Source organism: Lagenorhynchus albirostris, chromosome 15, assembly GCF_949774975.1.
Source record: "Lagenorhynchus albirostris chromosome 15, mLagAlb1.1, whole genome shotgun sequence".
NCBI lineage: Eukaryota > Metazoa > Chordata > Mammalia > Artiodactyla > Delphinidae > Lagenorhynchus > Lagenorhynchus albirostris.
This window is the reverse complement of record NC_083109.1, coordinates 66,519,129-66,534,586: the sequence shown is the minus strand read 5'-3', so window position 1 is coordinate 66,534,586 and position 15,458 is coordinate 66,519,129. Positions and strand designations below refer to the sequence as shown.

Here is a 15,458-nt window from a genome sequence, read left to right as displayed (position 1 = left end):
CCACGTTAGTGTTAGCATTTATTTTAAAAATACACAAAATATAAATTCTTTACATCAAAGTGTGATGACCTCACTTACACATTGTTCCATACTTACCTGGTTTTGCTTGCATCCTTATGCAAACATTAAGAATAAATGGATTTGATTCTGATTTTTTGCTATGGTTCATGTAAACAGTTGAGACTGCTACATAAAGTAGGTTGTTTTAAAAGGTAAAATGGCCACAGGAACCCAACAGTAAAACAATTCAATTTGGATTGTTTAACGAAATTGGCAGAAGTCTTAGCAGATAGATAATTGAAGACTTAATATTGGCTTCTAGGCATTTAAAATATTAAAAACCTTGAGGTTTTCTTGTAAACATAACCTAGACCTTGTTGGCATGAAGTTTGAAAGTAAAATATTAAACCATGATTTTCATCATCCTGCCCATGTCAGTATACACTCTCTTTATTATGAGAATGAAACCAAATAATAAACAAAATACATCAGGAATTTCAAACTGTACTGCAGAGAAGGTCCCAGCTGGTCACTTCTGGGAGCGGTCGAACTTAAGCTGACCCTGCCACTGGCCGAGTATGATCCCCTCTGTCCTCTGGACAGTGCAATGCCACAGGCCACGAGTTGGTCAGTTCCTCTTGCTCCGTCTTCTGAAGCAATCGAGACTCTACTTCCACCTCTGCTGGCTCTGCCGTCCTTCCTTGGGCTTGAATTCACTGGGTTAGTGGTTTGCAACTATTGTCAAGACTGTACTGTCCCTTTAAGGTACCACATGCCACCATAGCTTACACAGCAGTCCTATGAATAGAGAAACATGTCAAGGGCAGACTTTAGCAGGAAAAGGAGCTACTTACATTCTGTGCAGAATATCAAAACTTGATTTATGATTAATGGAGAGAACACAAATGGGAGATCAAAATCTGCCTGACCACATCACTGTGGTCACCGCCCAGCCTCCTCCACGTGTGGGCCTCAAGCCCCTCCTCTCCTCAGGGGTTATCTTAAGAGTGAGGGACTATAAATGAATGTGCTCTATAAACACAAAATACAAGAACTGAATAACCTGACCAGAACAAAAGTGCTTCACAAATAGCATCAGCATCTATGGACCTGGAATATAAGAATACTAGAATATAGGGGATTTGTCATCAGCTTTCAGTGTTCCAGTGCTTCTGCAAGTATGATATTTGTACCACAGTCAATCCATAAAGGCATTATAGGTAATGCTTAACAGGAATTAAGTATTTTCATATACTAGACAAATGATATATTCCTTTTTAAACTAAATTTTATTTAAAAATTGTTCTACTAAAAGCAAGTAGCACAAGAGTGAGTATGTGGCTATGGCAGAAACCATGAAAGTGGTACACGATTCAAACGAGCGGGGTAAGGATTCTAACCTAGGCCCTGGCACTGGAAAGGATGACTATACTTTTTTAAGAACGAGTGGGGTAAGGATTCTAACCTAGGCCCTGGCACTGGAAAGGATGACTGTATTTTTTTAAGATGGAGCTTAGTCTTATTCAATTTAGTCCTTTTGCATATACCAACCACACGGATGCCAATTATCTGTTGCTGAAGACCCGACCGGCTGGGAAGGAGTCCAGAGGAAGCCTGATTTATAAACACAGCAGTAGGAAACGCACGAGACTAGGTCCCTTTCCACACACTGTCAGCCTCTACCTAAGACAGGGAGGAGCCAGCTGTGGGCGCCCTGGTCTTAAGCTCACAGTCAGCAAGAGCCTGGAGCCTCCAGATATTATTATACACAAAATGGATGTACCTTTAGCACTTTATCCACCTCCTGTTTACTCAGATCTTCTCCACACTCTTGAGTCAGCCGAGACTGGATCATGTTCCGGCGTACCCGGTAATTTTTGGAAAAAATTTCAAGCAAAACCTGTCGATGCTTTAGTAGCAAAAACATGTTATTATGGGAAATAATCACCTGAAAGAGAAACATCCCCAAACAAGAAACCCAAAGGCTTTGGACCTAACTCCATGCTGCAGTCTTTGATCAACGTCCTTGCTCAGGACTTCTGGTTAAAGACAAATACGTTTGGCCAATTTGTCACCTCTTAAGACCCCAATAAGATGAAGAAATAAAGGTATATGCCCACAAGAACAAAAACCCAGTGAAGCATCGGCAGAAGATGAGTGATTCAGACATAGTTTTTCGTGATTAAAAAACGAGTGGTGGGCTTCCCTGGTGGCGCAGTGGTTGAGAGTCCGCCTGCCGATGCAGGGAACATGGGTTCGTGCCCCGGTCCGGGAAGATCCCACATGCTGCAGAGCGGCTGGGCCCGTGAGCCATGGCCGCTGAGCCTGCGCGTCCAGAGCCTGTGCTCCGCGACGGGAGAGGCCACAGCAGTGAGAGGCCTGTGTACCGGGGGAAAAAAAAAAAAACAAAAAACAGGAGTGGTAACTGATTCAGTAGGCAGGTGAAGCCACCATCTAAACTGCGTGAAGACAGAACAGGATGAGGAGTGAGTGGCTTAAAGTCCTGGCACACAAACAAGACAGGATGCCATGAAAAGCATTACGTCCCAAAGAAAAACTAAACAGGGAGGATAGAAGATAGTCAAAATCCCCACCCCCTGCCAAGTACAAAAGGTGTTACATGAGAGAAAAAAGATTTGATCCTCTAGTTCCAACATATGACCTAAGAATTCCGGAAGAACAGAAAAAAACAGGTACAGGAATTACAAATCTATCACAGAACTTCGTAAGAATGACTCAACTGTCCAGTACAGTAATAATCCACACCAGGGTGCCTCTGGAGTTGCACTGATGTGCTGTATGTGGAGTGAGGAAAACCGTAGTTTGGTTCAAGGGAAGGGTGTGGATCAAACTGAAAAGACCAAGGAACAGAGTGTCAGTGCACGAAAACTCTGAAAGCTTGAATACAGTGGAAAATGATCTTAAATTCAGAGGAAAATGATTTGCCCTCCAAAATCCTAGTCCCAGACAAATAATAAAACCGGAGGACAAAAGAAAGCCATTTTAAGACATGGAAGAATGCAGACAACTCCTCTGTGCCCTTAGAAGCTAAAATTAAGCAAGAAGGAAGACAAAAGATTGCCAGCCAGCAGGAGACATGGAGCTGGTTCTGCTGGAGAGGCATCCGGGGAATCAAGACTCAAGAACGGTACTACTCTTGGTATCTATGTGTTCAGAAAACCACGTAAGTGAGAATAGGAAGTAGTATAAAGAAGAAATGATGTCAATTATATTTCAATATAGCTGGAAAAAAGTGGAAAATAAAAGAATATAATCGTAGATACTACTGGCATTTGGCTCTACAATGAACAAATTTCCAGTCATGATGCTATAAGCACTGATATATGATTTAACAAAAAAATTGCCATAACACATCCCACACCTGTCTACATTCTCCCATAGCTAAGAACTAAATCCTCATCCACCACAACAGGAAGCCCATTGATAACATCAAGTTGAGACATCAGAGAGCAGTATAAGCACATTTTGCATATATATAATAATTTTTAATAATGGAGGAACTCTTTTGGTGGTATCTCGTAGTTAAAAAGTGACTGCCTCTGAAGAGTGGGAATCAGGTCAGGCAGGGCAGGAGATGGTTTCCCATACAGCTTCAGTCTTACTTATTTTTAAGAACATGCGCTTATACTTTTTTCCTTTTAATTATTGGAGTACTTCAGGAGTAGGAAACCCAGATGCCACCTATTCTGGCCAAAAGCACACAGAGACTGTTCCAGTTTGCTCTCCATCTACGGCACCATCACAGAAGGCCCTGCCCCTTTGGTATTCTCAGCCTGCCTGTCAGTCCCCCTCCAAGAGGCAAAAGGGGACAGAGAACTCAGTGGGGGCCTTTGCTCACTCCCCCTCTCCCCACCCCTGAGGGACAGGACCTGGAAAAGGACAGATCAATTGGAGTTTAGCAATTAAATCTTAATCTTTAAAACTCAGGCAAGCTCATGATTTAAGGAAAACTTCTGGACCTCAGGTGCTGCTGGCTGCATTCATATTCTGTTCACTGGACACCCGTGACCCTTCCTGTCTGGGTGTGACTAGAGGCAAGACGACCAATTTCTCTAACCTGAGATCTGATCCAGCACCTGAGATCTGATAAGGAATCCTTTTAATTCCTACCGCCATCAGCCACCTGAAAAATGTGGTCTGTCACAGGTTCACAAGCCTGCCGGGGCATCAGAATCATCTAGAAAGCTTTGCAGAAACTTAAATACCTAGGACCCTACCCCATTCCTATGGAACTGAACTGAATCTCTGAGGTCAGTCCTGGGAATCTCTGTATTTTTTAAAAGGCGATTTTGATGCCGATGGTTCAGACTGGCATTTGGAAGCCACTGGTTTTGGCCCACACTACCAGCACATCCAGCATGTCTGAAGTACACAGAGACACAGAGCCAGAATATTTAAAATTGGGAGCGGCTGGAAAATCTGAAGTGGACACAACCGCACTTTGGGTCTCCCCGAAGGCCTAACCCTCTGCAGAACACCGACCTGCTCCTGGGAGGATGGCAGCAAAGGTCACCTCACCTGGTCACTCATGTCTCCAGACTCCCAGAGGGCGAACACCTTCTGCTCATCCGGGGAAGCAGCCGTCTGTGGGGGAAACTGACCAAGGCCCAGGTGTGAGCTGGCGGATCTCGTGTTCACCACCTGGACCCTCCCTCCCCCGGGGCCCTCAGTCTGCACCGGCCCATTTCCGGGAACAGAGTTCCAGTCCCAGCTCCTGCCTCCCACCAGCCGTGGGCCGTGGCACACCTGCCTCTGCGTCCTTCTCGCCAGCCAGTCCCCGCGCGGAGAGGCTCCTGTGAGGAGCCGGATGCACCGGCCCGCGGCCCGCGGCCGTGCTCGGTAAGGCGGGGAGGAGGCTGCTCCTGTTTTCCTATCAGCCTGGCATTAGCTCTCCTCTCTGCTTTAACATCCTGTGTCCTCCCACCCTAAATATCAACCCTCCGACATGTCCTGAGAAGCACTCCCGTCCCTGTAACTCCTTAGGAATATCCTGGGGATTCCTTTCAATCCCTCCCGCAAGGGCCGTGCTCGTACGGGTTAGAGGGGCTGCCCGACCCTAAGCGGCCCGTGCCTCGCAGCTCAGCAGCGTCCGAAGGTGGGCCGAGGAAAGGGTGGCCCGGGCTCCTGGTTCCTGGAGAAGGGGGACGGAGGAAGGGGCGCCTGGTGGAGTGGCACCGCAACACAAGCAATAGTAACAGTTCCTACCATGTAAAGTCCCAGGTGGGGCTCTAAATATACAGTCTCATTTGCTACCACAGAGGAAGCGAGGTGTTGCTGCCTCCACTCTCCATGAGAAAAGCCCGGTTCGGAAAGTTCACTCAATGTCTGTGGTCACACAGCTAATAGGTGGCAGAACCAGGAGTTAAACTCAAGTCTTTGCAAGTGTACTTGCTCTCCCTGGGCCTCAGCTCCCTTACATAAAGAAAAACAAGGCTGGACAGGTCTAGGAACATTCCACCTTGGACATGACTGTGATACAGGATCACGGGTCCCGAGGGTGGCCCACTCCATGCCCCTCACCCTCTATCCACTCCAACAGCACAAGATGGCCTGGCCAACATCAGGCAGGCGCCTCCCCCTTGCCTCGCTCAGTCAGTCAGCAAAAGGCGAGTCTGCAGATAACCGGACCTGTTTGCTACGTGGATAAGGGTGGCTCCGAACAGGGCAGGGCCCCCAAACCCCAGTACCTTCTGTAGAGAGCTCACCAAGGAGGCTCCTTGCCACGAGGGCCAGATCCCCCGGGACACCCCAGCCAGCCTGGGACCCAGGGCCTCTTGTCCTAGTTTCTGCTCCTCACGTACACAGGGATGGGCCTTTGCCTCACATCACCCAAGGCTGCAGGTGCCTCTGACCTTAGACTGCAGACGTCAGCGCTCCCTTGTTAAGAGGCAGACACAGCCCCACCTCACCCCACGTGCTGCCAGGTCTGGACAGAGCCTGGGAGAGAGAATGACGAGCACAGCCTCCCTGGGACCACAGCCTGGCACGCTTCACCCTCAGCGCGGGGAGATGGTCTCCAAGGGTCCCTCTACTCTTGCACTTCCACCCCTCTAGGGCCCCTTCCAATGACAGGATGAGAAGCCCAAAAGCCTGGGGGGAGCGGGGGTGGCCCGCCCCTGCACCTGCAGGCTTGGCACCAGAAATGCTAATGGAAAGGCCACAGAGCCACGCTAGTCAGCCAGCCTCCAGGGCAGGGAGGCCCACCGGCAGGAGCCCAGGCATAGCTGGGGGCTCTGGTGAGAGGGCCAGCTCATCTCAGCTGAAGCAAAAGGATTTAAGACTTGGAGCCACTGTAGAGGTTCAACTTCCAGCTCTATCACTTCCTGGGTACGTGACCTTTAAACAAGTTCATTCTACTTCTTTGAAACTTGGGTTTCTTCATCTACCGTTGCAAGAAGATCAAATGATACTAGAAGTGAAATCATCTTGAAAAACGGCAAAGCTGACAGGAATGAGGGAGGTGCCGGCACAGGAGGGGGCTAGACCCTGGGACGGGGAGCCGGCGTGACCAAGGAAGGCCCTGCTGTGTGCCAAGCCAACAGGTGACGGCCTCAGGCTCCCACTCAGCCCTCACCAAAGCCCCGTGACACAAAAACTAACATTCACCCACTTGAGATGAGGGTGCAGAGCCGAGAGGCTGACCGGCCCGAGGTAAACCCGGCAACCACGTGGGAGCCGAGATTCACACCGAGGCCAACAGTCTCCCGAGTGCCCCTGCCCCGTGCCCCCTACAAACAGCTGTTTCCCCAAGGCCGGCAGGGCTCAGGCCACTCTGGTACCAGGTTCTCTCCACAGCCACTTTCAGCCAGGAAAGATGCTGCCGACCCAGGAGCCCTCCGGGGGGGCGTGTGCTGCCCATCCAGCAGGCGCTACTTACAGGCACCAGTATCTGCTTGCAGCCGGCGGCCAGCACCGTGTCCTGCAGCATGCGGTCCGAGATGCCGCTGAAGAGCATGTGGCCGGGGGGCAGGCTGGCCAAGTGCAGGTTGAAGAGGCGCTTGAGTTCGCTCAGCGTGAGCACAAACTGTCTCTGAAAGGTGGCTTCCACGAAGGCCCTCAGTTCCCGGGCCACGGGGGTACCGGCAGAGCCTGAGGGCGGGTGCCCGTTGAAGCTGTCCCCGCCTGCCGCCCGCGCAGCAGGCAGCCCGTTGGCCAGCCTGCTGTGGAGGCCACCGCCGGGCGAGGTGTCCATGGGCTGCTCATCCTCTGCCCCCCGCTCTTCCTCTTCCTCCCCCTCCTCACTCACGGGCTCCTCCTTGATCCGCACAGCGGGCAGGACCGAGGACGCCCGCAGCTGCTCCTTCCTCCGCTGCAGCTCCCGCTCCAGCAGCGCGTGGTTCTGCTGGGCCTGTCTTTTGGCGACTTGGACCCGCTGGTCCCCAGAGACGAGCCCGACAGGCCCTGCGGAGAGACACAGGGCTGCTCAGGACAGCAGGGACCGTGCAGGGAAGGGCCTGAGATGAAGGGCCCCGGTCCCTCTGCCCCACAGACGTTCCCTTCCATCCTGATGGGGACACCTGCTGACCAGAGGAAGGGGACAGGGAAGATGCAAGCCAGCTGGTACAGAAGCCAGGGGCCCGGCTTGCCTTTCGCCCCCACCTCACCCAGAAGGAATGTGGCTACCCCAACAATGAGGGAAGAAACAGAACCAGGAAAAGCAGATTCCCACATGCAGAGACTCAAGCCAGGGTGGGTTACTGCTGAGTCCCTGCCACCAGCATCCCTGCCAACCCAAGAGGGCGAGAAATCTCAGAGGCCTGGAACCCAGACACAGCCCTGGAACCCAGAAGCCTCAGTCCCTGAGGCCAAGGCTCTGCCACTGGACAAGCCTCCAGCTGAGGGAAGAGGGCACAGAAGGGCAGCCAACAATGAGCCACGCCCCCTCATTTCCCCCCACAGGCTGAGCCCTGACAAGTTCCAGAAAAGTAGCCCTTCTGGAGCCAGTGTCAGGGTTAGGGGCCCACCCAGCCGACACCCCTCCACACCTGATTGTCCATCCGGCTTCTTTGGCATGGTTTCCTTCACAAGATTATAAACTTTTTCTAATCTGAAAAGAAGAGTGAACCCTCTTAACTTTACACCGTGTCCCCTCACGTCACCTGCCTCCCAGCAGAAATACCCCCTTAAGCCCTGGACATCCTAGTCCCTGAAGACGCCGCACGCCTGGAGCTTCCACGGTCTCTCCCCGCGGCTTGGAGCCCCACAGCGGGGGCAGGGAGCGCTGGCCCGCCCTCCCTTCCCCAGCTGCTCTCCCGCCAGCCTGCCTGGGGCCACACAAGCCCCCACTCCTGCTGCTGAGTGCTTCCCCCTCCTTCCCGACCCCTCAGAACAGACGAGGGTCAGTTCGAGTCAGCTCGGATCAGCAGGCGTGTCTGTGCCAGGTCTCTGCGGGGGGGATTCTGGGATCGAGCAGCAAAGTCCACCTGAGTGGGGGAGGGGTGCACACAGCCCCAAATTTGCATTCCCGCCCCAGATGCAGCCAGGCTGTGCTCCCCGCTGGAAGCAGGTGGCTGGGGACAACCTGCTGTTCCTCTGCCTGGCTCCCCCTCATCCCGCCCAGCAAGCTCTTACTTGGCCTGGATGCCCGTCCACAGCATGTGCTGCCGCTGGACCACATCTGGATGTTTCTTGATGAACTCCCCGTCATACGGCAGGATGAACTCCCAGCCCTTGTTGATCCTCACTACGGCCATGTGCTCTAGAAAGTCCTTCACGTCTTCCGCGCAGAGCTGGGGAGAGGGGGGCAAAGGTGAGGCACGCCCAGCCCCCACTCCTCCAGTAGTGGGGCTGGGCCTCTCGGATCAAGAAGAACTTCACTTACTTTAGTCACCGCTGCCACCTCTTTCCTTACCACCCACCGGCTCTGCGTGAACTTCCACATCTAAGGGAGAAAAAGAAGCCTGTTTCTAGGAGGCAGGGATCCTACTAGGACTGTCCCCCAAACCCCTGCTCTTGTCCTGGGAGCCTGGGATGAGGGCACGAAGTGGCGGCTCTGAGCCGGCCTGGGTGTCAGGCAGACTGGGCCTGGGTCCTGGCTGAGGGCAGTCACTTCAACTCTGAGCCTCCTTCTCCTCCTCTGTAAGGGACCTCCTGGGCCACCTCTTCCAGGGCAGCTGGACCCACTCCACACCACACAAGCTCCCTGGGATGGGGGATACCTTGCCCGTATGTCACCTACAACAACTCAGATTTGACCAGACCCTCTCCCAGACCCCCAGATGTGACGGTGTCTGCGCGAACAGAGGAGGGCTGACAGGCAGCTGAGGGTGAGTGGCACACGTGTGGAAGGCGAGCCTGGGAGTCGAAGCCACTGCAGCCTGACCCCCAGAGACGAAAATAAACCACACAGGCATCTAGACGCTAAGTACCCACAGGAGCTGGGACACCCAGCTGGGAAAAGGAAAAACGGAGGCGCTCTCTGAAACAGCTTAAGGGCTGCCTGGTGTGATTAGGTCTGCGCATGAGCTCTCCAAGGTCACCACGGACAGCTCCAAGGAGACAGACTGCAGCAAACTCAAAGCACACTGCCAAGGTCAAGGGAGGCAGCACAGGTCCCAGCAGCTCAGGGGTCAGGCATTTGGGAGGGATGCCTTGGCTGGGACTTAAGCTCTGGATAAGGGCTGGGGGGCAGATAGGGTGACGGGGTGGAGGCATGAGCCAGCTCAGGAGCTGCAAAAAGCCCACAGCAACAGTGCAGGAAACACGCACGAGGAAAGCGGTTGTGAACTGGAGAGCGTGAGCCCCACTCAAAGAGGGTGCTGTTTGGGGGTGCGGGTCCAGTGGTACCAGACTGTCCAATTATTCATGACAAGACGGAAATCTAGTTTGAATCATGACTGTGATTTGTAAAAATGGACAACTAAGTCAACATTTTAAAAACACCACTCAGGTCAAACAGCTCCTTGGCCAGAATCTACCTATGGGACTCCAGTGTGCAACCTCCGGGCTAGGAACTCAGAGGTTCTTATGAAGCTCAAGACTCCAGGGTCTGAGAGGAAGGAGAAGAAAGGCACAGAGTCCAGAGCCCTCCACTCCCCCCAGCCCCACCCTGGCCACACATACCTGCCCTTTGCCCGCTGCCTGGACACTCTGTGCTGCCCCAGTCCTCCGCCCATAATGCCCCAACCCGGAAGGCCAGAGAGCCTGGGCACTTACAACAAAGTCTCGGCCCCTGCAGAGCACCTCAGCAGGCACGCCGCTGTGAGGGCTAGAAGAGTCCTTGGGGTACAGGATGTCACTGCCAATGAGACAGGGCGGCAGGTCAGTCCCTGTCCTCAGCCCCTCTGCCCCCCACTCCCTCAGGCTCCGAGTGGAAGCTCAGGCCTCTTTACAACACGGGCGAGGGCCGGCCTGGGCCCCAAACGCTCCCCTCAGACCCTCCCCTCTTCCCTGGGAGCCTGGCTCCAAGAGTTCTTCCTCCTACCCCTTTCCCAACGCCCCCCTCACACACTGGCCCAGCCCCAAGGCCCCTGACATAGTTGGAGGGGCCAGGGGCCCAGAGACAGACAAGGTGAGCCCAGGACTCTGGCAGACAGCAAGTCCCACCTGTAAAGCAACACACAAGGCCTTACCACTGGTTGAAAGGGAGGGGGGAGCAGTGTGAGCTGAGGCAGGAGGGGTCAGGGACTGGGGTCCAGACAGACCCCAAGCACGGGCGAGGCTGAAGCCTTTGGAGAGAATGGGACCCGCACTCAAGGCTCAGGGACCTTCAAGGGCAGACGAGCAGGCACCAAGGCTTAAAGGCATCTCCTGACCCCAAGTCCAGACGCAGACCCCGCCGCCCAGGAAAACACACACGTCCCCGGCCATCCGTGCCCGGGGCACCTTTGCTCTCCCCGCCCCACTCGCCTCCTCAATCCCACCTGGCAGCCAACTACTACTTTCCTTCAAGGTTGAGCTCTGTGTCCACCCTTCCTGTAAAGCTCTACGGGACAGGGCCCTGGCCCCATCTCTGCCACACGGAGAGGAGGTACCCACTAAGTACACAGTGTGGTCCGTGCACTGGGCTGTAACGGTGCCTGCCCCACCCATCCCCCCGGCACACTTTCCTGAGGACAGGGACAGCACTGAATGAGAGCACAGTGCAGGGCACAGAACAAGCCGTCCAGACACATTTACTCAACAGATGGGAGCATCCTGTATCAGCTCCTCACAGGAACACAGAGGGACAGGGCATGGAAGGACCACTGCCCACAGGTGTGGCAGAACACACAGGGCCCAGGAGGGCCTACCTTCAAGTCACAGGGACAGGCAGACCATAAGCTGAATGCGGCAGCAGCACCAGGGCACGCGCGGTGCTGGGGGAGCTCAAACCCCAGCTCTGTGGCTGCCCGGCTGCCAGACATTTGGCAAGTCTCCGTGCCTCCTCTGGGCGAGCATCCTCAGGGGGCTAATGGGATGGTCCCTCCTGGATTTCATCCATCCGCAGCATAAATACACATAAGTGTCCCATTTAACAAGTGATGTGCCATCACGAAGGTCCTCGTACTTAAACACTTGTGTCACATAAGACAATAGCTGCAAGGACCCACAAGGCATGTTGGGCATCATTTCCCAGGGAAAGGCCGTCACCACGTGGCAGTGACATGACTTTGCAGTTTACCTGGCCAACCAACTGTGAAATGATGGACTTTTTGCAATGAATAACTTTTTTAAAAATTTGGAACAATTTACATTTTGACAGATTGTTCACTTTACATCACACTTTCTAAAAAGTGAGTATTCAAGCATTTTATATTATACAATTTAGAAGTAATGTAATTCAAGTGTGCGTAAAACATAGCCACACCGTATTTACCAAGGGTCTACCATTTGCCAGGCATTATACTGAGTACCAGGGATAAAGGGAGAGTCAAAACAGACAGTCCCTACCCCTGACAGTCTAGGGAGGAGGCAGGGTCTAGAGGAGGAATCACAGGAGGAGAGAAACTACTGAAGGACAGCAAGCCACAGATTCAGGACCTATGAACCCCAACAGGATACATAAAAAGAAATTCCCACTTAGGCCCATCTTAATGAGCCCTGGGAAGCCAAAGCAAGAGAAAATCTTAAATGCAGCCAGAGGGAAACGAAGGAACATGTATTAGACAGACAACAAAAACAATGGAAGTCAAACTGCAATGAAATTACATCAGTGTGTGGAAAGAAAATAATCAACCTAGAATTCTATACTCAGTAAAAAATACCCTTAACACAATATTGTAAATCAGCCATACTTCAATAAAATTAAAAACAAACAAAAGTATCCTTCAAGAACAAAGGTGAAATCGACATTTCCAGATTAAAAAAACAAAGAAATTCATCACCTGAAGACCTTCACTTTAGCAGAAGGAAATTATCACAGTTAGGAACTCAGAGATGCAGAAAGGAATGATGAGCAAAATAAAAAGGCAAATACGTCAGTAGATCTCAAAAATATTGACTGGACAGTATAATGTCTTATGGGGTTTAAAACAGAATTAAAATATATAAATACAATGACACATGAGTTGAGAGGAAGATAAATATAAAATATTCTAAAGGTCGTTGAATCGTCATGGATGAGGGTAAAAAGCGGCAACTAATATTAAACTGTGAAATCTGCAGGGTAATCACTAAGTCAAGAAAGGATAACTTCCAAGTTAGTGGGGGAACCGGAATAACAAGAAAAGAAAGTAAAAATGAATATAAAATGCAATGTAAGCTGGACAAATAAAAAGCACTAAGGTAGACTTAAACCCAAAACATCAGTACTTAACATTCAATTTAAATGGGTTAAGTGCTCCCAACTAAGGGACTAAAATGAACTTACCTCTTCACCACCCAGTTTCCTTGGACTAACATCGCCACCTTCTGGATGCCACGCAGAACAGCCACAGAGTCGATGGAGGGGCCCAGGAGGCTCATCAAGTTGGCAAAAGGCATGACCTTCACTGAGGAGGGCACAGGAGACATCAGACAAGGCAAGAGGGGCCTGGGCTCACATAACAATCCCAGCATGACAGTGCTAACAGTAACAGCTGGCATTCACTGGCTGCTTACCCTGGGCAGGCACCCGCCTCTCACTGAGCCCTGGAGGAAACACCCACTGGAAGACCGAGGCGTGCCTCATGAGGAAGACTCAGCCCAGGAAGGTTTCAAAATTCACCCATGATCACTTGGCTAGTAAGTGGCACGGCCAGGACTTGAACCCAGGCCATCTGGGTCCAAAGTTCATGCACTTCATCACCGTGCTCTGCTCTCCCCCACACGAGCCCCTAGCCCAAGTGAGAAGGGGCAGGGCCTGGGGAGGCCCCGTGTCTTCTGCAGCAAGGCCAGTGGCCTGGCTCCCCCCGGGAGCGCCCCTCTCCACTCAGACCCCGGAGCCCCTGGTGCTGGCATCTCAGAAGAGCCCAGGGCCTGGGACTCCGCTCTGAGGTTCAAGGCTCACGTCCACTCTAAAGGTTCTGGCCTTCAGCATCCCCACGGTGCAGAGCCTGGCGAGGGCACCACAAAGCAGTGCAAGTGAACGCACTTCGCTGTGAAAATGGACGCAGCTCACGTTCACATGCAAGGCTCTGTGCAGTCCCTTTAGGGGCCTCACCTCTGAGGCCTCCCCTCAGCCCCAGGAGCTGTCTTAGTTCCTTTTTATAGATGAACAATCTAAGGCTCAGGAAGGCCCGTGGCCTGCCCAGGCTCACACAGCAGGTGAGTGGCAAAGGTGGCAGGGACCCGCAGCCCATCTGAGGTAGCCTGCCACCAGCTCTAGTGCGCCTTCCAGACAAGGTCAGAGCTGTAAAGCTGGGTGGGCTCTGGGTAGTGGGGCCTCTGGTCTCGCCCCTTGGTCCTTAACTCTTTCCTAACTCCACTTCCCCAGGAGGTGGCAGGGCTGGGGCCCCCCAGAAGGCAGGGAAGGGCTGCCCACCCACCATTCTTCATCAGGATCTTGATCTGATCAGCTAGGGGCAGGGTGCGCAGCTGAGCCATGGACAGGACATTGCTGGGGGCCACGGGTTTGTCTCTGTTGAAAACAAATGCAAAGGGTTAGGGGGCCGGGGCGCGTTAGGGGGTGGGAAGGGGAAGGGGGGTGAAGGCGTTTAGCCCCTCTACTCACTTCTCCTCCTCCTGGCTGGGAGGCATCAGCATCATGAGGTACTCACTGTGGCAGGAGAGAACGGGGTCAGCAGCTCCCAGGGCTCTGTCCTTGGCCCACCCAGACCCCAACCAGGCTGTATCCAAGGCCCCCCGCAAACTCCCACACCCCCTCCTGGCCCTCTCCAGAGGATGATGGGCTACTCCACATCCCTCCCCCATGTTACAGAAGGGGCCACAGTCCCAAGGGAGGACCCACAACAGAGGGATCCTCCTGGGACCAGTGTCAGGCTCAGTAGCCCTTAGCAGCCCTGGGCTGGCCAGTCTCACCTGGGTGACTTGACAAGCTCTGTGTTCTCAACCCCACTGGAGCCCTGGCACAGCAGGTACTGGCGCTCATGCTCAGAGCGGCTGTCCTGTTGGGGGGGAATAGGGTGTGAGAGGAACCTCAGCCAACATTCCAGGCCTCCCTCTGTGATCCAGGTCTCACCCCTGCATCACCTTCTGCTCCAGCCACCCACTGTCCTGTTCTGAGGCCAACCACAGGATCAATCCAACCTCCTGAGCATGGCACTCAAGGCCTCTGCGATGTGGCCTCAACCAACTACCCTCCTGCCTTTATGACTACACAGCCCCAGCACCCGCGCCTCAGTGCCCTGTCTGATACAGGAACAGTGAAAGCAATGATAAAAATAACAACTAACATTCACTGAGCATCTACTATGTGCCAGGCCCTGTTCCAATGGCTGTATACATACTCTACCTCATCTCATCCCCAAAATAACTATGAAATTAGGTACTCTTATTATTATTCCCATTTTACAGATAAGGAAACTGAGCCTCAGAGAGATTAAGTAATTTGCCTAAGGTTACACACTAGGAAATAGCAGAGCTTCTGGAAGTCTGATTGACCCAAAGTGTAAGGCTCTGTCAACACAAATCTCTTTCAGGAAGGTTTCAGAATAATCAGGGGTTGCTCCTCCCCCAGAAAAACGCTGGGGAGCCCTTGTCTATGGTGTCTTTGTGAGCTTCCCTTACTCAACACAGTTTCGAGGACTGCGCTCTAAGTACAGTAAAAATCACCCTTGGCAGGTGCACGCTGAACTCAGCCATGGGACAGATGGCTGATTCTCCACAGAGCAGCCGATGAAGCGTCTAGCCTTCATTCAGGGCCCACGATACTTAAAAGTACGTAACCAGGGCTTCCCTGGTGGCGCAGTGGTTGAGAGTCCACCTGCCGATGCAGGGGACATGGATTCGTGCCCCAGTCCGGGAAGATCTCACATGCCGCGGAGCGGCTGGGCCCGTGAGCCATGGCCGCTGAGCCTGCGCGTCCGGAGCCTGTGCTCCGCGACGGGAGAGGCCACAACAGTGAGAGGCCCGCGTAC

General features: G+C 52.9%; 1 protein-coding gene across 4 annotated transcripts in view; it reads right to left on the bottom strand.

Moving 5' to 3' along the window:
• POLR3E (RNA polymerase III subunit E) overlaps positions 1–15,458 on the bottom strand; it is a 31,961-nt gene continuing 16,503 nt past the window's right edge. For 2 of the 4 annotated variants that reach the window (XM_060122493.1, XM_060122495.1), the window contains 12 exons: positions 14,401–14,486; positions 14,093–14,137; positions 13,908–13,999; positions 12,812–12,932; positions 10,177–10,258; positions 8,843–8,902; positions 8,593–8,750; positions 8,007–8,068; positions 6,899–7,422; positions 4,540–4,617; positions 1,784–1,909; positions 1–798 (listed from right to left, as the gene is read on the bottom strand). In XM_060122493.1, the coding sequence (XP_059978476.1) occupies positions 742–798; positions 1,784–1,909; positions 4,540–4,617; positions 6,899–7,422; positions 8,007–8,068; positions 8,593–8,750; positions 8,843–8,902; positions 10,177–10,258; positions 12,812–12,932; positions 13,908–13,999; positions 14,093–14,137; positions 14,401–14,486 (1,491 nt within the window). In that variant the 3' untranslated portion in view covers positions 1–741. The remainder of the gene's footprint in view (positions 799–1,783; positions 1,910–4,539; positions 4,618–6,898; positions 7,423–8,006; positions 8,069–8,592; positions 8,751–8,842; positions 8,903–10,176; positions 10,259–12,811; positions 12,933–13,907; positions 14,000–14,092; positions 14,138–14,400; positions 14,487–15,458) is intronic. The other 2 variants (XM_060122494.1, XM_060122496.1) reach the window with 2 other exon arrangements.